Genomic DNA, 15,750 nt, shown 5'->3' with positions numbered 1-15,750 from the left:
AGCCTCTAGTGACCATTACATGCAGAACAGAGGAAGATGCTAAGCCAGGAGCAAGGAGGGGTAGGTGTTAAGTCCACCACAGTAAGCAACCATCTGTATAGATCGCTGTATAGTTTATTTATTTGGGGTGGGGGGTACAAGGTACGGGGACAGGGTAGGAGGAGGGGCAACCAAATTGTTGTCAGGGCCTCCACCAACCTTAATCTGGCCCTGGTAACAACCCTCATCATTCCCACCAGTTCCTCCATTTATTTAATCTGTGCTTCTTCAGGGCTGCTGCACAAGGAACGTGGAGCAAGCAGAAAGCCTCAACAGGAAAAACCTTATTGATTTAGAATTTGAGCCACACAGCAAGGCTTCCTCCTCGATATTGAATCAGAGGAGACAGACCACAGCTAATTTACTCACTGGAGCTTTACAGAGCATTGCACAACTGAGCAGCATAGAAGGTTGCTTAGCTGAAGCACACCAGGAACGAGTCGTACACTGATACGTTTAATGACTGAACGTTACACTAAATGCAGATGCATATCTTATTCACTTGATAACTGGAGATACACTTTAATTTAATTGTCATCATTGACAAAGCCCCCCATCAAAGTTCTAGCACATTAAAGGTAGAACTGTAGTAAAGCATTGGCAGCTGTAAAGAACAGTTATATCAGCGGTAGTGAGATGCATTAACACACATTATTGCCTCTTCAGTAACTATAATTTATTATAGATACTAACATATCCCTTCAGAGGAGTCACTGGTAATTGCTTTCCCTTTTAACACTAACATTTAAACATTGTGTAGCTAAATTAAATAAATGACATGTGCTTGGCCTGAGGATTGTGGCATATGACGTCTTCCATCACTGCTCTGTTGGCTATAATATATAGATTTTTTTGCCTTGTACTTCCCCTTATCAAGTGTAACTGCTCTTTAAGGTCAATATACAGAATAATAGGTGCCCTGCTGTTCTGTTGTTTAGATTGGGATACATTCCAATGTAACCGGCCAAAGTTTCCCACAGCAGGTGCATCTCTGTAGTAACCGGATCCCCAGGGCTCTACCTACAGCCGGGGCATCCTCAATGCCGTGTGAGCAGCTTTAGATATTACCGCAGTGTTTTTTATGTGTAGGATAGAATCAGTGGTGGATTATAATATGGGCAGTTTGGGCGGCCGCCCAAAGGGGGGAAGAGGGGGGCCATCTATAAGGGGGGAATAGGGAAGAGGGGGACCATCTATAAGGGGGGAATAGGGAAAAGGGGGACCATTTATAAGGGGGGAATAGGGAAGAGGGGGACCATCTATAAGGGGGAAGAGGGGGACCATCTATAAGGGGGGAATAGGGAAGGGGGGACTATCTATAAGGGGGGGAATAGGGAAGAGGGGGACCATCTATACGGGGGGAATAGGGGGACCATCTATAAGGGGAAATAGGGAAGAGGGGGACCATCTATAAGGGGGGAAGAGGGAAGAGGGGGACCATCTATAAGGAGGAAATAGGAAAGAGGGGGACCATCTATAAGGGGGGAAGAGGGGGCCAGCTGACATCCTCTGTGCTGCTGTGACCTCCCCTATAGACCACCACCCTCCTCTCCTGACATCCTCTGTGCTGCTGGGACCCTGCGACCTCCCCTGTAAGATCAGCACCCTCCTCTCCTGACATCCTCTGTGCTGCTGGGTCCCTGCAACTTCCCCTATAAGATCAGCACCCTCCTCTCCTGACATCCTCTGTGCTGCTGGGACCCTGCGACCTCAGCTATAAGATCAGTGCCCTCCTCTCCTGACATCCTCTGTGCTGCTCCGACGTCTCCTATAGATCAGCGCCCTCCTCTCCTGACATCCTCTGTGCTGCTGTGACCTCCCCTATAGATCAGCACCCTCCTCTCCTGACATCCTCTGTGCTGCTGAGTCCCTGCAACTTCCCCTATAAGATCAGCACCCTCCTCTCCTGACATCCTCTGTGCTGCTGGGACCCTGCGACCTCAGCTATAAGATCAGTGCCCTCCTCTCCTGACATCCTGTGCTGCTCCGACCTCTCCTATAGATCAGCGCCCTCCTCTCCTGACATCCTCTGTGCTGCTGGGACCTCCCCTCTAGATCAGCACCCTCCTCTCCTGACATCCCCTGTGCTGCTGGGACCTCTCCTATAGGATTAGCACCCTTCTCTCCTGACATCCTCTGTGCTGCTGTGACCTCCCCTATAAGATCAGCACCCTCCTCTCCTGACATCCTCTGTGCTGCTGGGACCCTGCGACCTCCCCTGTAAGATGAGCACCCTCCTCTCCTGGCATCCTCTGTGCTGCTGGGTCCCTGCGACTTCCCCTATAAGATCAGCACCCTCCTCTCCTGACATCCTCTGTGCTGCTGGGACCCTGCAACCTCAGCTATAAGATTAGTGCCCTCCTCTCCTGACATCCTCTGTGCTGCTCTGACCTCTCCTATAGATCAGCACCCTCCTCTCCTGACATCCTCTGTGCTGCTGTGACCTCCCCTATAGATCAGCACCCTCCTCTACTGACATCCTCTGTGCTGCTGGGACCTCTCCTATAGGATTAGCACCCTTCTCTCCTGACATCCTCTGTGCTGCTGTGACCTCCCCTGTAAGATCAGTATCCTCCTCTCCTGACATCCTCTGTGCTGCTGGGTCCCTGCGACTTCCCCTATAAGATCAGCACCCTCCTCTCCTGACATCCTCTGTGCTGCTGGGACCCTGCGACCTCAGCTATAAGATCAGCGCCCTCCTCTCCTGACATCCTCTGTGCTGCTGTGACCTCCCCTATAGATCAGCACCCTCCTCTCCTGACATCCCCTGTGCTGCTGGGACCTCTCCTATAGGATTAGCACCCTTCTCTCCTGACATCCTCTGTGCTGCTGTGACCTCCCCTATAAGATCAGCACCCTGCTCTCCTGACATCCTCTGTGCTGCTGGGACCCAGCGACCTCCCCTGTAAGATGAGCACCCTCCTCTCCTGGCATCCTCTGTGCTGCTGGGTCCCTGCGACTTCCCCTATAAGATCAGCACCCTCCTCTCCTGACATCCTCTGTGCTGCTGGGACCCTGCGACCTCAGCTATAAGATCAGCGCCCTCCTCTCCTGACATCCTCTGTGCTGCTCGGACCTCTCCTATAGATCAGCGCCCTCCTCTGCTGACATCCTCTGTGCTGCTGGGACCTCTCCTATAGGATTAGCACCCTTCTCTCCTGACATCCTCTGTGCTGCTGTGACCTCCCCTATAAGATCAGCACCCTCCTCTCCTGACATCATCTGTGCTGCTGTGACCCTGTGACCTCCCCTATAAGATCAGCCCCCTCCTCTCCTGACAACCTCTGTGCAGCTGTGACCTTGGGGGGGGGGGGCAACAGCAGGAAACCAGGTGGCAATATGTTTATTGGGGGCAACAGCGGGTGAACAAGTGGCAATATGTTTATTGGGGGCAGTGGAGGTGGGGTGGACAATGCTTACTGGGGGTAGCAGCAAGGGACCAAACATTATGTTTGTGTGTTTATGTATGTATTGGGACCAGCAGGGAGGGGAGGCAGGCGGTAGCGGATTATAATGTGGGCGGTTTGGGAGGATTGACCGGGGGGCAGGTTGGGTGGACAGCCCGGGGCCCAGGGTACATTTAATCCGCCACTGGATAGAATATCATCTAATCATTTCTATAGGCATTTTGCAGTATGCAATGGAACACCTATTTACTTGCTTGTCAAGCATATATCACTTTCTTAATGTGAAGCCAGTCTAAAAACTCTCTTACATAGGCCGATTATTGCTGAAAATGAAGTGTCAGCGATCAGCCGAGGAGCAGGAAAATGCCCCATCCTCAACTGGTCACATTGTTTTAGCTGACTTTAAAATCATAATTTACCGGCCACACAACAGGGGATGTGCGGCTGATAGCAATATATTTAAAGGGGCACTCCAATCAACCAACCAATAAATCATACACATAGTTTTTACATTTACCATCCCTCCTGAGTCTGTCTCTGTTTGAATTTGCTGCTGTTTGCAGGTCCCTGAAGTTCCAGTTGGTGCCTTCATTTTTTCTTGACTTCCTGGTTCGGGCTTTCCCATGATGCACTTTGTCTCCTGTGATGTATAACTGACTCTGTAAAACTGTTAGATGGCTTACAGCTTGTTCAGCCAATCAGAGCTGAGCAACCTGTGTCATCTGACAAAGAGAGGCTTGCTTAACAGGGCTTAGACCCACTTCCTTCTTGATGATGTCATTGTCACAAAATGGCTGCTACAGAAAAGCCTGGGCTCAACAGTCATTAGAAAAGAATGAGTTTACTTCACTTCCTGGTGGGGGGTTGAGGGGGGAAAAGATAGGGAAGGGGGGCAGATAGGTAATTGAAGCATATTACAAAGTTATATAACTTTGCAATGTTTTTTAATTACTTGGAAAAAGCTTTTCGCTGGAGTACCCCTTTAAATGTCCACACACGCAATACAGGGATTGTTCCCATGGCCCAACCAGGCGATTACTTGTGCTTTGTGAAGGAAACGGGCACCAATCTCGCTGATCATCGCTTGTTTGCGGCTGCGGATGCCAAAGATTGCTAAATGTAAAAGGATCCCAAGACGTGTGTGCACATATTTATAGTGTTAAGGGGCTAGAAGGAGAATAGGAGACTAGAAAAAGTCACACACCTAGTGCTTTAAAGGCCTTTTACATGGGCCTATTTTCCGGCCAGGAGCTTCAGATCACACAAGCATCATGGCATCCACTGGCATCCTGCACTCCGGCTCTCCTGTCCCGTTGCCACTGTATCTTCAGGCCGCTTCCTCCTCTAGAATGATTGACAGCGAGAAGCAGACCATTGTTTTTACAAGCTTCTGGCATATCATAGAGATGTCACAAGTTCTGATAGGTGGGACCTCGGCACTGAAACCACCATAATCTCTGAAATAAAATTACTGAATGCTTGGAAAGTACTTTGCAGTTCGCATCTGCTTGGCTCTTCTCTTAGAGCCAAGCATACAGTGCATAGGTTTATAGAAAATCTCCATTGTATTGGCTGTAGACCAGTTTATTTTAACAGCCTTAACGTAGTCAGGTAAATTTCCCGCACATGTGATTATAGAATTTAACAAGACTGTAAAGATTATTATGTTGAGCATATGTATAGGAGTGGGAAATGGCCTAAATGTAGCCACAAGGCCATTTAAGTAAATGTAGCACTACAAATATATGGTGGTATACGTCGGCAAACCTTTTGGACAATGTAATATAAAATTGTGATGTTGATACAGCCCCATTCACTTCAATGGCCCAGTTTAGACTCCTGCCATCCCTAGTACCTATAAATGGGTCGGTGCCCTTGCAGAAGGCTATGGATGTGTGAACCTAGCTTACTCTGTTGTAAAACTTCATTTAAATCCTCAAAGAATTTGAGTATATTTTTAATTATGTTTCTGGGAGATATGGTGAGGCTGTATTTCTGCATGTGGAGGTATCACAGAAAGCCATAAGTTTCCATCATTTCTAAATGGAAAGGTTTACTAGATAATAGGATCAGCAGTTTGGCCCCTGGGTGAAGATCTCAGGGACCATGGTTAAAGGGATTATTTGTTTGTATACAACCTCATATATACAAATTTTTATACTAGTTTAAAGGGGACATCCAGCGTTAGAAATACATGGCCACTTTTTCTAGAGACAACACGACTTTTGTCTCCCGTTCAGGTGCGGTTTGCAGTTAAGCTTCATTCACTTAAATGGAACCGAGTTGCAAAACCTGCACCCAAACTGGAGACAGGAGTGGTGCTGTCTCTAGAAGAAAGCAGCCATGTTTTTCTAAAGCTGGATATCTCCTTTAAAACCCCTTTATGGTGCGTTCACACCTACAGGATCTGCAGCTGATTTTCTGCAGCAGATTTAATTTAAATAACTGAACACAGCATCAAATCTGCTGCAGATCCTGTAGTTGTGAACGCACCCTTAAGAGGATATTTTGCTTCTATTTTTTCATGTCTGCTTTCTACTACTGTTAATATTTAATCCCAGCTCTTTCTTATGATCTCTTCTATTTCATTCTATAGAGTTTGCCATTTCAATACTTGAGAAGATGCAGGCACAGGAAATTTTGCGGAGCTTAAGGTTACCAGAGTTCGATGAATTCAGCCAGTTTTTCCGAAGCGTGCCTGCTGCTACATTTGTTGGATTAGGTGCCTTTGCTGCAGTAATTGCATACTGGTTTGCAAGTCGACCCAAAGCTGTTAAGCCACCATGCAACCTCCTAATGCAGTCAGAAGAACTGGAGGTAAAGAAGGAAAATAGCATTATTAATATAACAGATTGTGGACTTTATACTGGACTCGAGTAATTGAAGTTAGAGAGGTTGTGCCGTCTAATGTTTAATAAATATTTAATCTGCTTTACACTTTAGGCTGGGGCTACATGGTGATTCCCAGTCATGTAACAACGAATTCCCATGTCACGCTAACCCCTTTACTCACACAATAGGGGTTGTGCTGGATGGATTTTCTGTGAATGCACGGCTGATGTCTGTGGGTCACATTGAGACCCATTCACTTGTATGGGTACAGCCTAACAAGGGCGCAATGAATAGCTGTGCAATTCTAATATATTTTATATAACAAGTCGATTTTTAGGCTCTTTGATTTGTGTCAGTAAATAGAAACTTTTTGTTTTACAGCAAGAAGCTTAAAAAACCCCTGTACCGATGTAAAACTTCATACAGCCATGGGTTTACTATGATAACACATCAGCAGCACATACAGTACCAGTCAGGCTCTTAAGAGTATTATTGATTGACTGGACTGGACGCAATAGGATGCCGGCGTATAGGATGCCATCCTTTTGTATTGAAGAATAATATATCCACTCATTAAGAGACAGCAGGTCTTGCATATGAAAGCAAACTAAAACACACACACACACACACACATTGGCCACCATTTCTGAGATGGACGTGTCTCGGCAGTGACAGCCCACTTAACCAACTACTGGTTGCAGCAATGTCCTGCTTCATTTAGTGATTGGCTGAGCGGGCTGTTACTGCCAAGACGCATTCATCTCAGAAATAGTTACCAAAGATGTGGCAGGAGGACCCCTGGGGAACATGGTAGGTGAAAAAAGACTGTTTATTACTTTTTACCTCTCTTTGACATAGTTTTCTAATAAGGTTTATCCACTGTAGCCATCTGTTAAACTTTTCACAAAAATTTGTTGGATTTACTTAATTTTTTTTTTATTTCTGTGATAGTATTGATATGCTCTAGCAAATGGCAGGTGGTAAAATGTCTATTGCTAACAATTCAGCACATAGTTGTTTTTGTCTAACCAGATTATTTATTATTTATCTGACAAAGAAGTGATTACAGGCTGACTACACTTTATACATTTTGGATATTAGGTTGCTATTAGTTATGCTGTTTGTTTCTATTAAAATAAATTAAAAGCAAATCATCCTCATTTCACCTTTTAATACCACTTTAGATTCTTACTGCTGTGAAGTTTCTCACAATTATTATTTATTTAATTTTTTTAATTTCAGGATGGTGATGGTGCACGCCATTCTGTTTTAGGAGATGGCCCAAAGCTGCTTACACACTACTATGACGACGCCAGGACAATGTATGAAGTATTTCAGAGAGGACGTCACATTTCTGGTAGGACAGAATAGTGGGGTGTACTTGTTCGTGTGAGCTCTTTCTGCTAGCAGGAATAAAATCTTGCTATAACCTCGGTGTTTGGTCCTACTTGATAGAGAAGAATTTTCCTTATAGTACATGAAAACACTATTACAGGGAAACTATCAGAAGGTTAGAAGAATCTAACCTGCTGATAGCTCCCTACAGTACATGGGGAGCTGAGGATGAAGATACTTTTCTTACCTTCATACTCTGTTCCATTTGCAGGCTATTATCTTTATGCTAATTAGTTGTTTTGGTGCATTGGGTGCGGGACTACTACCCCCAGTTCAGTAATCTGCTCTGCCCCTGGTCAGCCGGGCGTGGTTCAGTACAGTGGGGGTAAAGGTCCTGATCCAAATACACCAACCTACCTAATCAGGATAAAGCTGCCCCAATGCACCAAAATGACATGTCTGCATATGGATTAAACTTTTAATATTGTGGAAATGGCGCAGAGGATGAAAGTAGGAAACTTACCTACATCCTCAGCATCCCATGTGCAGAAGTTAGCTATAAGCAGGTTAGATACTTCTAACCCGCTCATAGTTTAGGGTACTATTACACGGAACAATAATCAGCCGAATTGGCCCGATTCGGCAGATTATCGTTCCGTGTAATAAATGCAACGATCAGCCCATGACAACGATCATTGGCTGATCGATGATATAAGTTAGACCCTATTTTCGTCGGGCGACGACCGCGCACCGCTGCGTGTAATAGCGGTGCGTGGCTGGCGACTAACGATATACATTACCCATCCACGTTCCAGGGCTGCTCCTGCCGTCCGCTTCTCCCGGGGTCCCGCGCGCGCTCTAGCTTCACAGAGGCCTGTCAGCTGATAGGCCGCTCAGCCAATCACAGGCCGCGGCGGTTCCGGCCTGTGATTGGCTGAGTGGCCTACCAGCTGACAGGCCGCTGTGAAGCTAGAGTGCGCGCGGGACCCCAGGAGAAGCGGACGGCAGGAGCAGCCTTGGAACGTGGATGGGTAATGTATGCCAGTTTAGCAAGGGCTGCAAGGACATCGGTAACGATGTTCTTGCAGCTCTTGTCAAACGATTATCGGGACGTGTAATAGGCCCAGTAAACGAGCAACGATCTAGCAGATCGCTGCTTGTTTACAGATATTATCGGGCCCTGTTCGGCCCGTGTAATACCACCCTAACCCTTAAAAAATTGTGGTGTTGATAGATGCCCTATTGGAGCATATGGATATTGTAAAGGAGAGTATCATTTGTGACTTCCCTCTATTAGAGTGGGTTCACATTGAGGAATTCTCGGCCTTTCCGCCGGCTCCATAGACACCATTCTATGGGCCAGCTGATTCCGCCTTCCGCCGAAAGAATTGACATGTCAGTTCTTTTGGCGGAATGCGGAATCAGCCAGCCCATAGAATGGTGTCTATGGAGCAAGCGGAAAGGCGCGAGTCCGTGAGCACGTACAGCCGACGGAATTCCGCAGAGTTTATCCGCGAGAATTCCTTAATGTGAACCCACCCTAACTCAGAGATGAGAACTGCTAATAAAGAGTGGCTATGATACTGATAGTTCCAACTTGTTTGTGCTACATTAGAGCGACCAGTGTATAATGCTATATGTCTCCAGTAGAGGCCTGGGGTTTCAGATGGTGAACCTGGATGCTATTTGCCAAAATTTATGGTTTTATACAATGGCAAATTGCTCCTTCTATCTGACTATATTTTTTGAAAGGAGAAACTAAAATATTTCTTCCCATGGAAGTATTTGGTGATAGGAGAATTATATGTCAATGGACTGCTGTACAACCAAAAGATATGCATATTTAGTAAAACACAATCTTCAAGCTGCTTATGGGAGCAAATTACAGTAACCTACCCTACAGCTGATATTTCCCCACTGACTGATATCCAGCTTAAATCACTGGAAAATAAAATGGAATTTTTATGAAGAACAAAGCCTCCTGTGGATTGCTCATGCACTTAACCAGAATAAAAGTAATCTGAGCTACAAGTCATGTAATCGAAAAGGTAAATGATTTGTGTTCCTGTAAGCAAAAACAGATCCGTCCATAATTATTATAGCCAGTCTGAGAAACGTGTATAAAATAAAGCGCAGGTTCTATGATGGTAAAGAGAATGGCATAAAAAGCAGCTCCAGATAGTTCGGCCGCCTGCAGCCCCGCCCGCCGCCCGTCCCCCCGCTCGCAGCCCGTCCCCCCGCTCATCCGCAGCCCCCTGCCCAGGCTCTACTCATTGCCCTTTGGGTGTGTCTCAATTAAAAAGTCCATTGAATTTAATAGTCAAAACGGAGAGAGAACAATAACAAAAGAAAAACTGTGTGTGAACAATGTAATAAAAACGTAATAAAAACGTCCGCTGTTTGCAAAAGATGTCCGAAAATAATGATCATGTTCATTATTTTGACGTCTGTGGCAAAATCTTTCGTTATTCAATACATTGTGTGCATTGGACGTTCGTCTTTCTATTGACTTCAATGTTAAGTTAAATCGGGGCAAAAACGGACGTTATTTTAAATTTCAAAATCGGCCTCCTCTCTATTTTTGACGTTGTGTGAACAAAGCCTATATAAGAAAACCACATGACTTTTAAACAAGATTGAGAAACCTCCCCCTATATGTACATGTTGTCTTACACCACTCCCCATACATACAGTAACATATATAGAGAACAAAATTATATATTTTTTGTATTCTTTTAGAAAATGGTCCTTGTCTGGGATCCAGGAAACCTAACCAACCTTATGAATGGCTCTCATATAAAGAGGTGAGCACGTTTTAAGGTTTTTTCTTTTTTTTTCCTTATTATTTTATTTCACTAATGTTAATTTGCTCCAAGCTTATGGTTATGTGCATCTGGAAAACCTGGGCTACAAGATTCTTTACACAACAGAGTATAGAAAAGGCTTCCCTACTGAAGGGGATAGTGCTGGTTAGATCGCCTTCAGATGTTCGGCTGCTGTATTTTATAATTAGTCACGTTACAGCCCAATTACTGTACCTAGTAAAAGAAACCACTGAAAAGCACCTTACTCCTTTGTAGCCTTTGAATTTGCGGCTTCAGCTTTCAGAACAATTCAACAGCATTTTCACTATTGACATAAATGGCTTTTTATGAAAAATAAGTATAGCGCTGCCTTACTTTCCATTACTTAGAAACATGAGATCAAGCAAAAAGAATAGAACATTAACAGAAAGCATGGGGTTTAGGAGTGTACATGTCACAGTTTAAACAACCATAAGCACTGTAATAGTACAATGGTGGGAGTGAATGGGTATTTTATAGCAGAACATGTTCCTGTACAAATGTGTCAAACTGTGAGATCTGCAGCAAGATGTATTGAAAAAAAAAAAGTCAAAAAGGTCAAGTTGTATCCCAGCTGGAGTAGAAAATAAAGAGAACCTATGCATTACATTGTTTCTAGGAGATTAGGATAATCACTGCAGTTCTTTAAGAGAATATATATTGACATAAACCAAATTTTTACTGAGCAGGTTCCATGGGAACAGGATGACAATGAAGATCACTCTGTTGGCTTCCCCTGACAACCTTCTGTGCTGGGGAACCTCCTGGCTTGTGCTCACTTTTCACTTAGAGATGCTAGAGGAGGGCAGTTCAAACTTTACCATGTGGTAGGGAAGGGTATGACACAGGATTTACTCTTAAAGGGTTTTTTTTCCAGATAAATTCTGCTAGGAGTCTGACAACCACCTGTTTGATCCTTACTTAGTCCAATGGCACAGTTTGAATTCTTTCTCATGCATCTGCTTTCCTCTCTGGATAACCTACTATCCCTCCTCCCCTGATGATGTTCCCAAAGCACTCTTCAGCCAATGGGCACAAGACCACTGAGGCCAGTTGATTGGCTGCAGAGGGGTCAGGAATATTATTAAGGAAGCAGGGAGATGTCATCAGGAGAGCAGGGACAGCATGTCATTCAGAGTAGTAAACAGAGAGGACTGGAACAGCATCATTGGACTCAGCAAGGATATAAAAGGTGGCTATGCTGTTGTATTTTGTTATTTTGTTATACTTATCTTTGACAATGTATTTGCCCGTATTCACATCTGCAACATGCAGCACTATTCTTGCTGATCCCAATATTAGCTAGTTTGGACCATAGGTTGCTATTTATCATACTTATAGAACCTAAGTTGATCATTTGAAGAATGTGGCTATATGAAATCTAAGGCAATATTTAATTGAAATCGTCCATCCTATATAGTATCCTGTACACTGTTTGCTGAAATGGCCTTTTTATGTCTAACTATTCATATAATAAATTCTCATAATAAAATACCAGGTATCAACCTTTAATACGGGCTTCCCTTTGAATATGAAAATGTTACATTACATACATTACTGACTGAGGTATGTTTGTGTGAATTATTTCTAGGTGTCAGACAGAGCAGAATGCTTAGGTTCAGGATTGCTATACCAGGGATGCAAGGGGTCATCAGACCAGTTTATTGGGGTCTTTGCACAGAATCGGCCAGAGGTAATATCTACGTTCATATATCTCTGTATCATCGACTGTATATTCTTTTTTAGCCTGGTCTCACGTGTGATGTTTCTTTCTTTACAGTGGATCATCTCTGAGCTTGCTTGTTACACATACTCTATGGTGGTAATCCCACTGTATGACACTCTGGGCCATGGCGCTATCCGCTATATCATAAACACAGGTAAGATTGTGCAGTAAACCATTTCCCTCTATGTAATGTAATTGACATCAATATTAGTGTCAGTGTCTATTTTTTTCCCTTAAAGTGTCACTGTCGTTAAAATTTTGATTGCAGAAATCAATAGTCCAGGCGATTTTAAGAAACTTTGTAATTGGGGTTTAGTGGCCAAAAAATGAATTTTTATCATGAAAAAGCAGTTTGAAGCTCTCCCCTCATGGTCTTCATGGTTTTCCTATGGAGAGAAAAAGTAAAGGCAGCAAAACAGGACAACAAAGAGTTAATTTACATTCACATCACTGGCTCTCTCCTCTGCAGTCACCACTGACCTCTCTGACCTCTGAATAGGGCTCTGAATAGCTCCCCTGCTGTGCAATCCTTTGTTCCCTGCTCTCAGCTGCCCACTAATCTCTCTCCTTCCCCCTTCCCCCTCCCCCTCCCCTCTTCATAGACCAGACAGATCCGACTGATGAAAAACAGTCGAGATTTCCTGATTCTGAGGAGTGGATGACAGAAAGGAGAGAAGGGAGGGGGGGACCTGGGAAAAGGCTTTTTACATGCAGATAATGACATATTTGTCTAATAAACCCAATTACAAAGTTTCTTAAAATCGCCTGGACTATTGATTTCTGCTAAAATAGTTTTTAACGACAGTGACTCTTTAAAGTGTCACTGTTGTTTGGGAAAACTTTTGACATGTCAAAAGTTTTTATCGGTCTGGAACAATCGGGAGAGGACGTACTGCAGTACAATCAACTCCCGCTCTGTGTTTGAAAAAAAGAGTCGGGTTCATAACTTAAGTCTATTGAGCCTGACCCTTTTTTTTTTTTTTACGCAGAGCGGAGAGAGAAGGTGCTGCAGTATGTTCTCTCCCGATCGTTCCTACTATTGGTAGGGGTCTGAACACTCAAAACTTTTGACATGTCTCTATGACCTGTCAAAAGTTTTCCCAAACGACAGTGACAATTTAAAGCAGCAGCCATAAAAAGTTTTCCAAAAACTGATTTTCATATAGGGAAACTATCCTCTAACCTGTTGATAGCCATCTATAGTGCATGGGGCACTGATGATGAAGGCATGTCTGTTACCTTCATCCTCAGCACCATTCCTGTGTTGTTAGTTGTAAAATCCTCTGCCCAGTATGCTGTTAGAAGCACTGGGGGCAGGGCAACGGCTCCTCCAAGGACCAATCTGGCCCCTGGCCGGCCCCCTCCATTGATAATTATTAGAAGGGGTGGGCCAGCGGGGGGCAGTAGCCCCTCACCCAGTGCTTCTAACAGCTTACCAGGAAGAGGATTTCACAACTAACACCATGGGAACAGCTGGGGAGAGGGGGCCAAACTGCCCATACCCCTTTAGGTGTACAAATTATGACTCCTCTATAAAGTTGCCAGCCATGTAGCATGAACAAGTGCTGTCTCTCCACTGAAATGTTTTTTTTTCTTATCACTCCATCAATGTGTCTTTGGCAGCTGATATCTCAACCGTAATATGTGACAAGCCAGAAAAAGCCAAAATCCTTCTAGAGAATGTTGAAAAAGGTGAAACCCCTGGTCTTAAGTCTGTTGTTCTCATGGATGCAGTGGACCAGCAGCTGGTGGACAGAGGAAAACATTGTCATGTGCGCATTCAGACTATGCAAGAACTGGAGGTAATATTTTCCTAAAATGACACTAATTTTAGCGTGTTACAATATACTGCCATTAGGCAATGACATTGCCATAAAGGGCTGAACCTGATCTGCAACATAGTTTAAGTAGGTGGCATTTGTCAAAGTAACATTAACATAAATGAGAGGGCCCAAGGTTTTGCAGATCAATACTGTCCAGATCATTACACGTCTATGATAATACTATAATACTAATATACAGTGAGCAGATATTATCTTCATACATAGTACCATCATGCTGTAACTGAACAAAACCCAGCACACCAAGGCCAATATTACAAGGGACAAATAATACTGCCACGCTTTGACCACATATTATCACCACATACAGTATATAATAACTAAATAATATACTGTTACTAAAAACACCTTATTCCATCATATGCAAACCGTCTGTTTTTGAATATGATGGAATAAAGCATTTACTTCCCTTTTTCATCATGAACATTGGAGTTCTGCCTGTTATCCTTTCTTAGATAGATAGATGTTATCTATATTGTCTTCTGGGACTGGATAAGTGTCTCGTTATTGAGATTGTGTTAGTGATACCCAAAGTATATGATAGAACTATAAATGTAACATTATCTTTTCCTTCTTTAGGAATGTGGGCGAAAGAACAGAAGATCACCAATTGTGAGTGCTGAAGATAGTGCTACTTAAAACTAACAAACTAACAAACTTGGTAAATGGCATGTTATTATTGGAATGTGCCCACACTAACATGGGGCATTTAAAATAATAATTTAGAAACAAGCCTTCTCATATATCCTATTAGGGCATATGGACATTAGAGAGGAAGGTCCCCTATCAGCAACAGGGGCAAGCTGGTTAGTCATCATCATGCATGACTATATATAGTCTACAGCAGCTATTTCAGGGGACATTTATATCATAACAGCTAACCGATTTCCTCCTGTCCATTTCAGCTTAGTTTCTTCTATCTTGTTTGCAGCCACCTACACCGGAAGATCTGTCTATTGTGTGTTTCACCAGTGGTACAACAGGTGAGTAAATGTAATATATCTTATCAGAGGAAAGAAATCTATTTTCACTAATAAGGCTTTAGTCCTACCCCCCCCCCCCCCCTCCCAAATCTAATAATTTATTCTTTAAAAAAAAAACAAAAAAAACAGCCAAATTGCATCTTATTTACAAGAAAGTACTCACTTACTTGCGACTCACTAAAGGATTAGTTTCTTGCTGGAGATATGAAGGCAAGAATGACAGGAGAAGAGATTGTAAAATAAAAGCTAGAGACAGAAGAGAAAACCATAATCAGGGGCTGGCAGGCAAATTTTAGCATGGGGGGCAAGCACACAGCAGTGGCCCATGAGTAGCCAGCTATCGGCCCATCCTTTAAGGACCACTCTGGCCCTTACCTATTATTACCCTCCCCACATCAGTGCAGGGAAGGTAGATGGCAACTCGGACCTGTACTTCCTCCAGCAGCGATGTTCCAACAGTTTGGATAACATCTTCGGCCCTTCCAGTCATTTGTAAACAGGGAATTCCTACAGCTCTCTGTAAAGGGGCCAGAAGTCACTTTCCTGTATGAGGCTATGTGCAGATGCTGTATGACACCGGCCATTCCGTGACCCGGACGGTGTCAGATAAGATCATCCCGGCCGGTACTGCAGGATGATCTTCAGCGCCGTTGAATTCGGATGCGGGTGCATCCATGCGCGCCCGCATCATAGTTCCCTGCTGCTCACAATGGAGCGTGCGGTCGGAGCTGGAGCCGCACGCTC

The 15,750-nt window shown here is 44.1% G+C and overlaps 1 protein-coding gene across 12 annotated transcripts in view; it reads left to right on the top strand.

Moving 5' to 3' along the window:
* Nucleotides 1–15,750, top strand: part of ACSL6 (acyl-CoA synthetase long chain family member 6) — a 265,818-nt gene that overhangs the window by 216,737 nt on the left and 33,331 nt on the right. For 11 of the 12 annotated variants that reach the window (XM_069970919.1, XM_069970860.1, XM_069970832.1 and 8 more), the window contains exons 2-9: nucleotides 6,043–6,263; nucleotides 7,521–7,635; nucleotides 10,353–10,417; nucleotides 12,048–12,149; nucleotides 12,237–12,336; nucleotides 13,806–13,984; nucleotides 14,603–14,635; nucleotides 14,955–15,006. In XM_069970919.1, coding sequence (XP_069827020.1) covers nucleotides 6,069–6,263; nucleotides 7,521–7,635; nucleotides 10,353–10,417; nucleotides 12,048–12,149; nucleotides 12,237–12,336; nucleotides 13,806–13,984; nucleotides 14,603–14,635; nucleotides 14,955–15,006 — 841 coding nt within the window. In that variant the 5' untranslated portion in view covers nucleotides 6,043–6,068. Of the gene's footprint in view, nucleotides 1–8; nucleotides 61–6,042; nucleotides 6,264–7,520; nucleotides 7,636–10,352; nucleotides 10,418–12,047; nucleotides 12,150–12,236; nucleotides 12,337–13,805; nucleotides 13,985–14,602; nucleotides 14,636–14,954; nucleotides 15,007–15,750 lie in introns of those variants that run through there. The other variant, XM_069970879.1, reaches the window with a different exon arrangement.

This window comes from Dendropsophus ebraccatus, chromosome 1, assembly GCF_027789765.1.
Source record: "Dendropsophus ebraccatus isolate aDenEbr1 chromosome 1, aDenEbr1.pat, whole genome shotgun sequence".
NCBI classification, from domain to species: domain Eukaryota; kingdom Metazoa; phylum Chordata; class Amphibia; order Anura; family Hylidae; genus Dendropsophus; species Dendropsophus ebraccatus.
The sequence above is the reverse complement of the archived record's forward strand: the minus strand, read 5'-3'. Positions and strand labels throughout refer to the sequence as shown.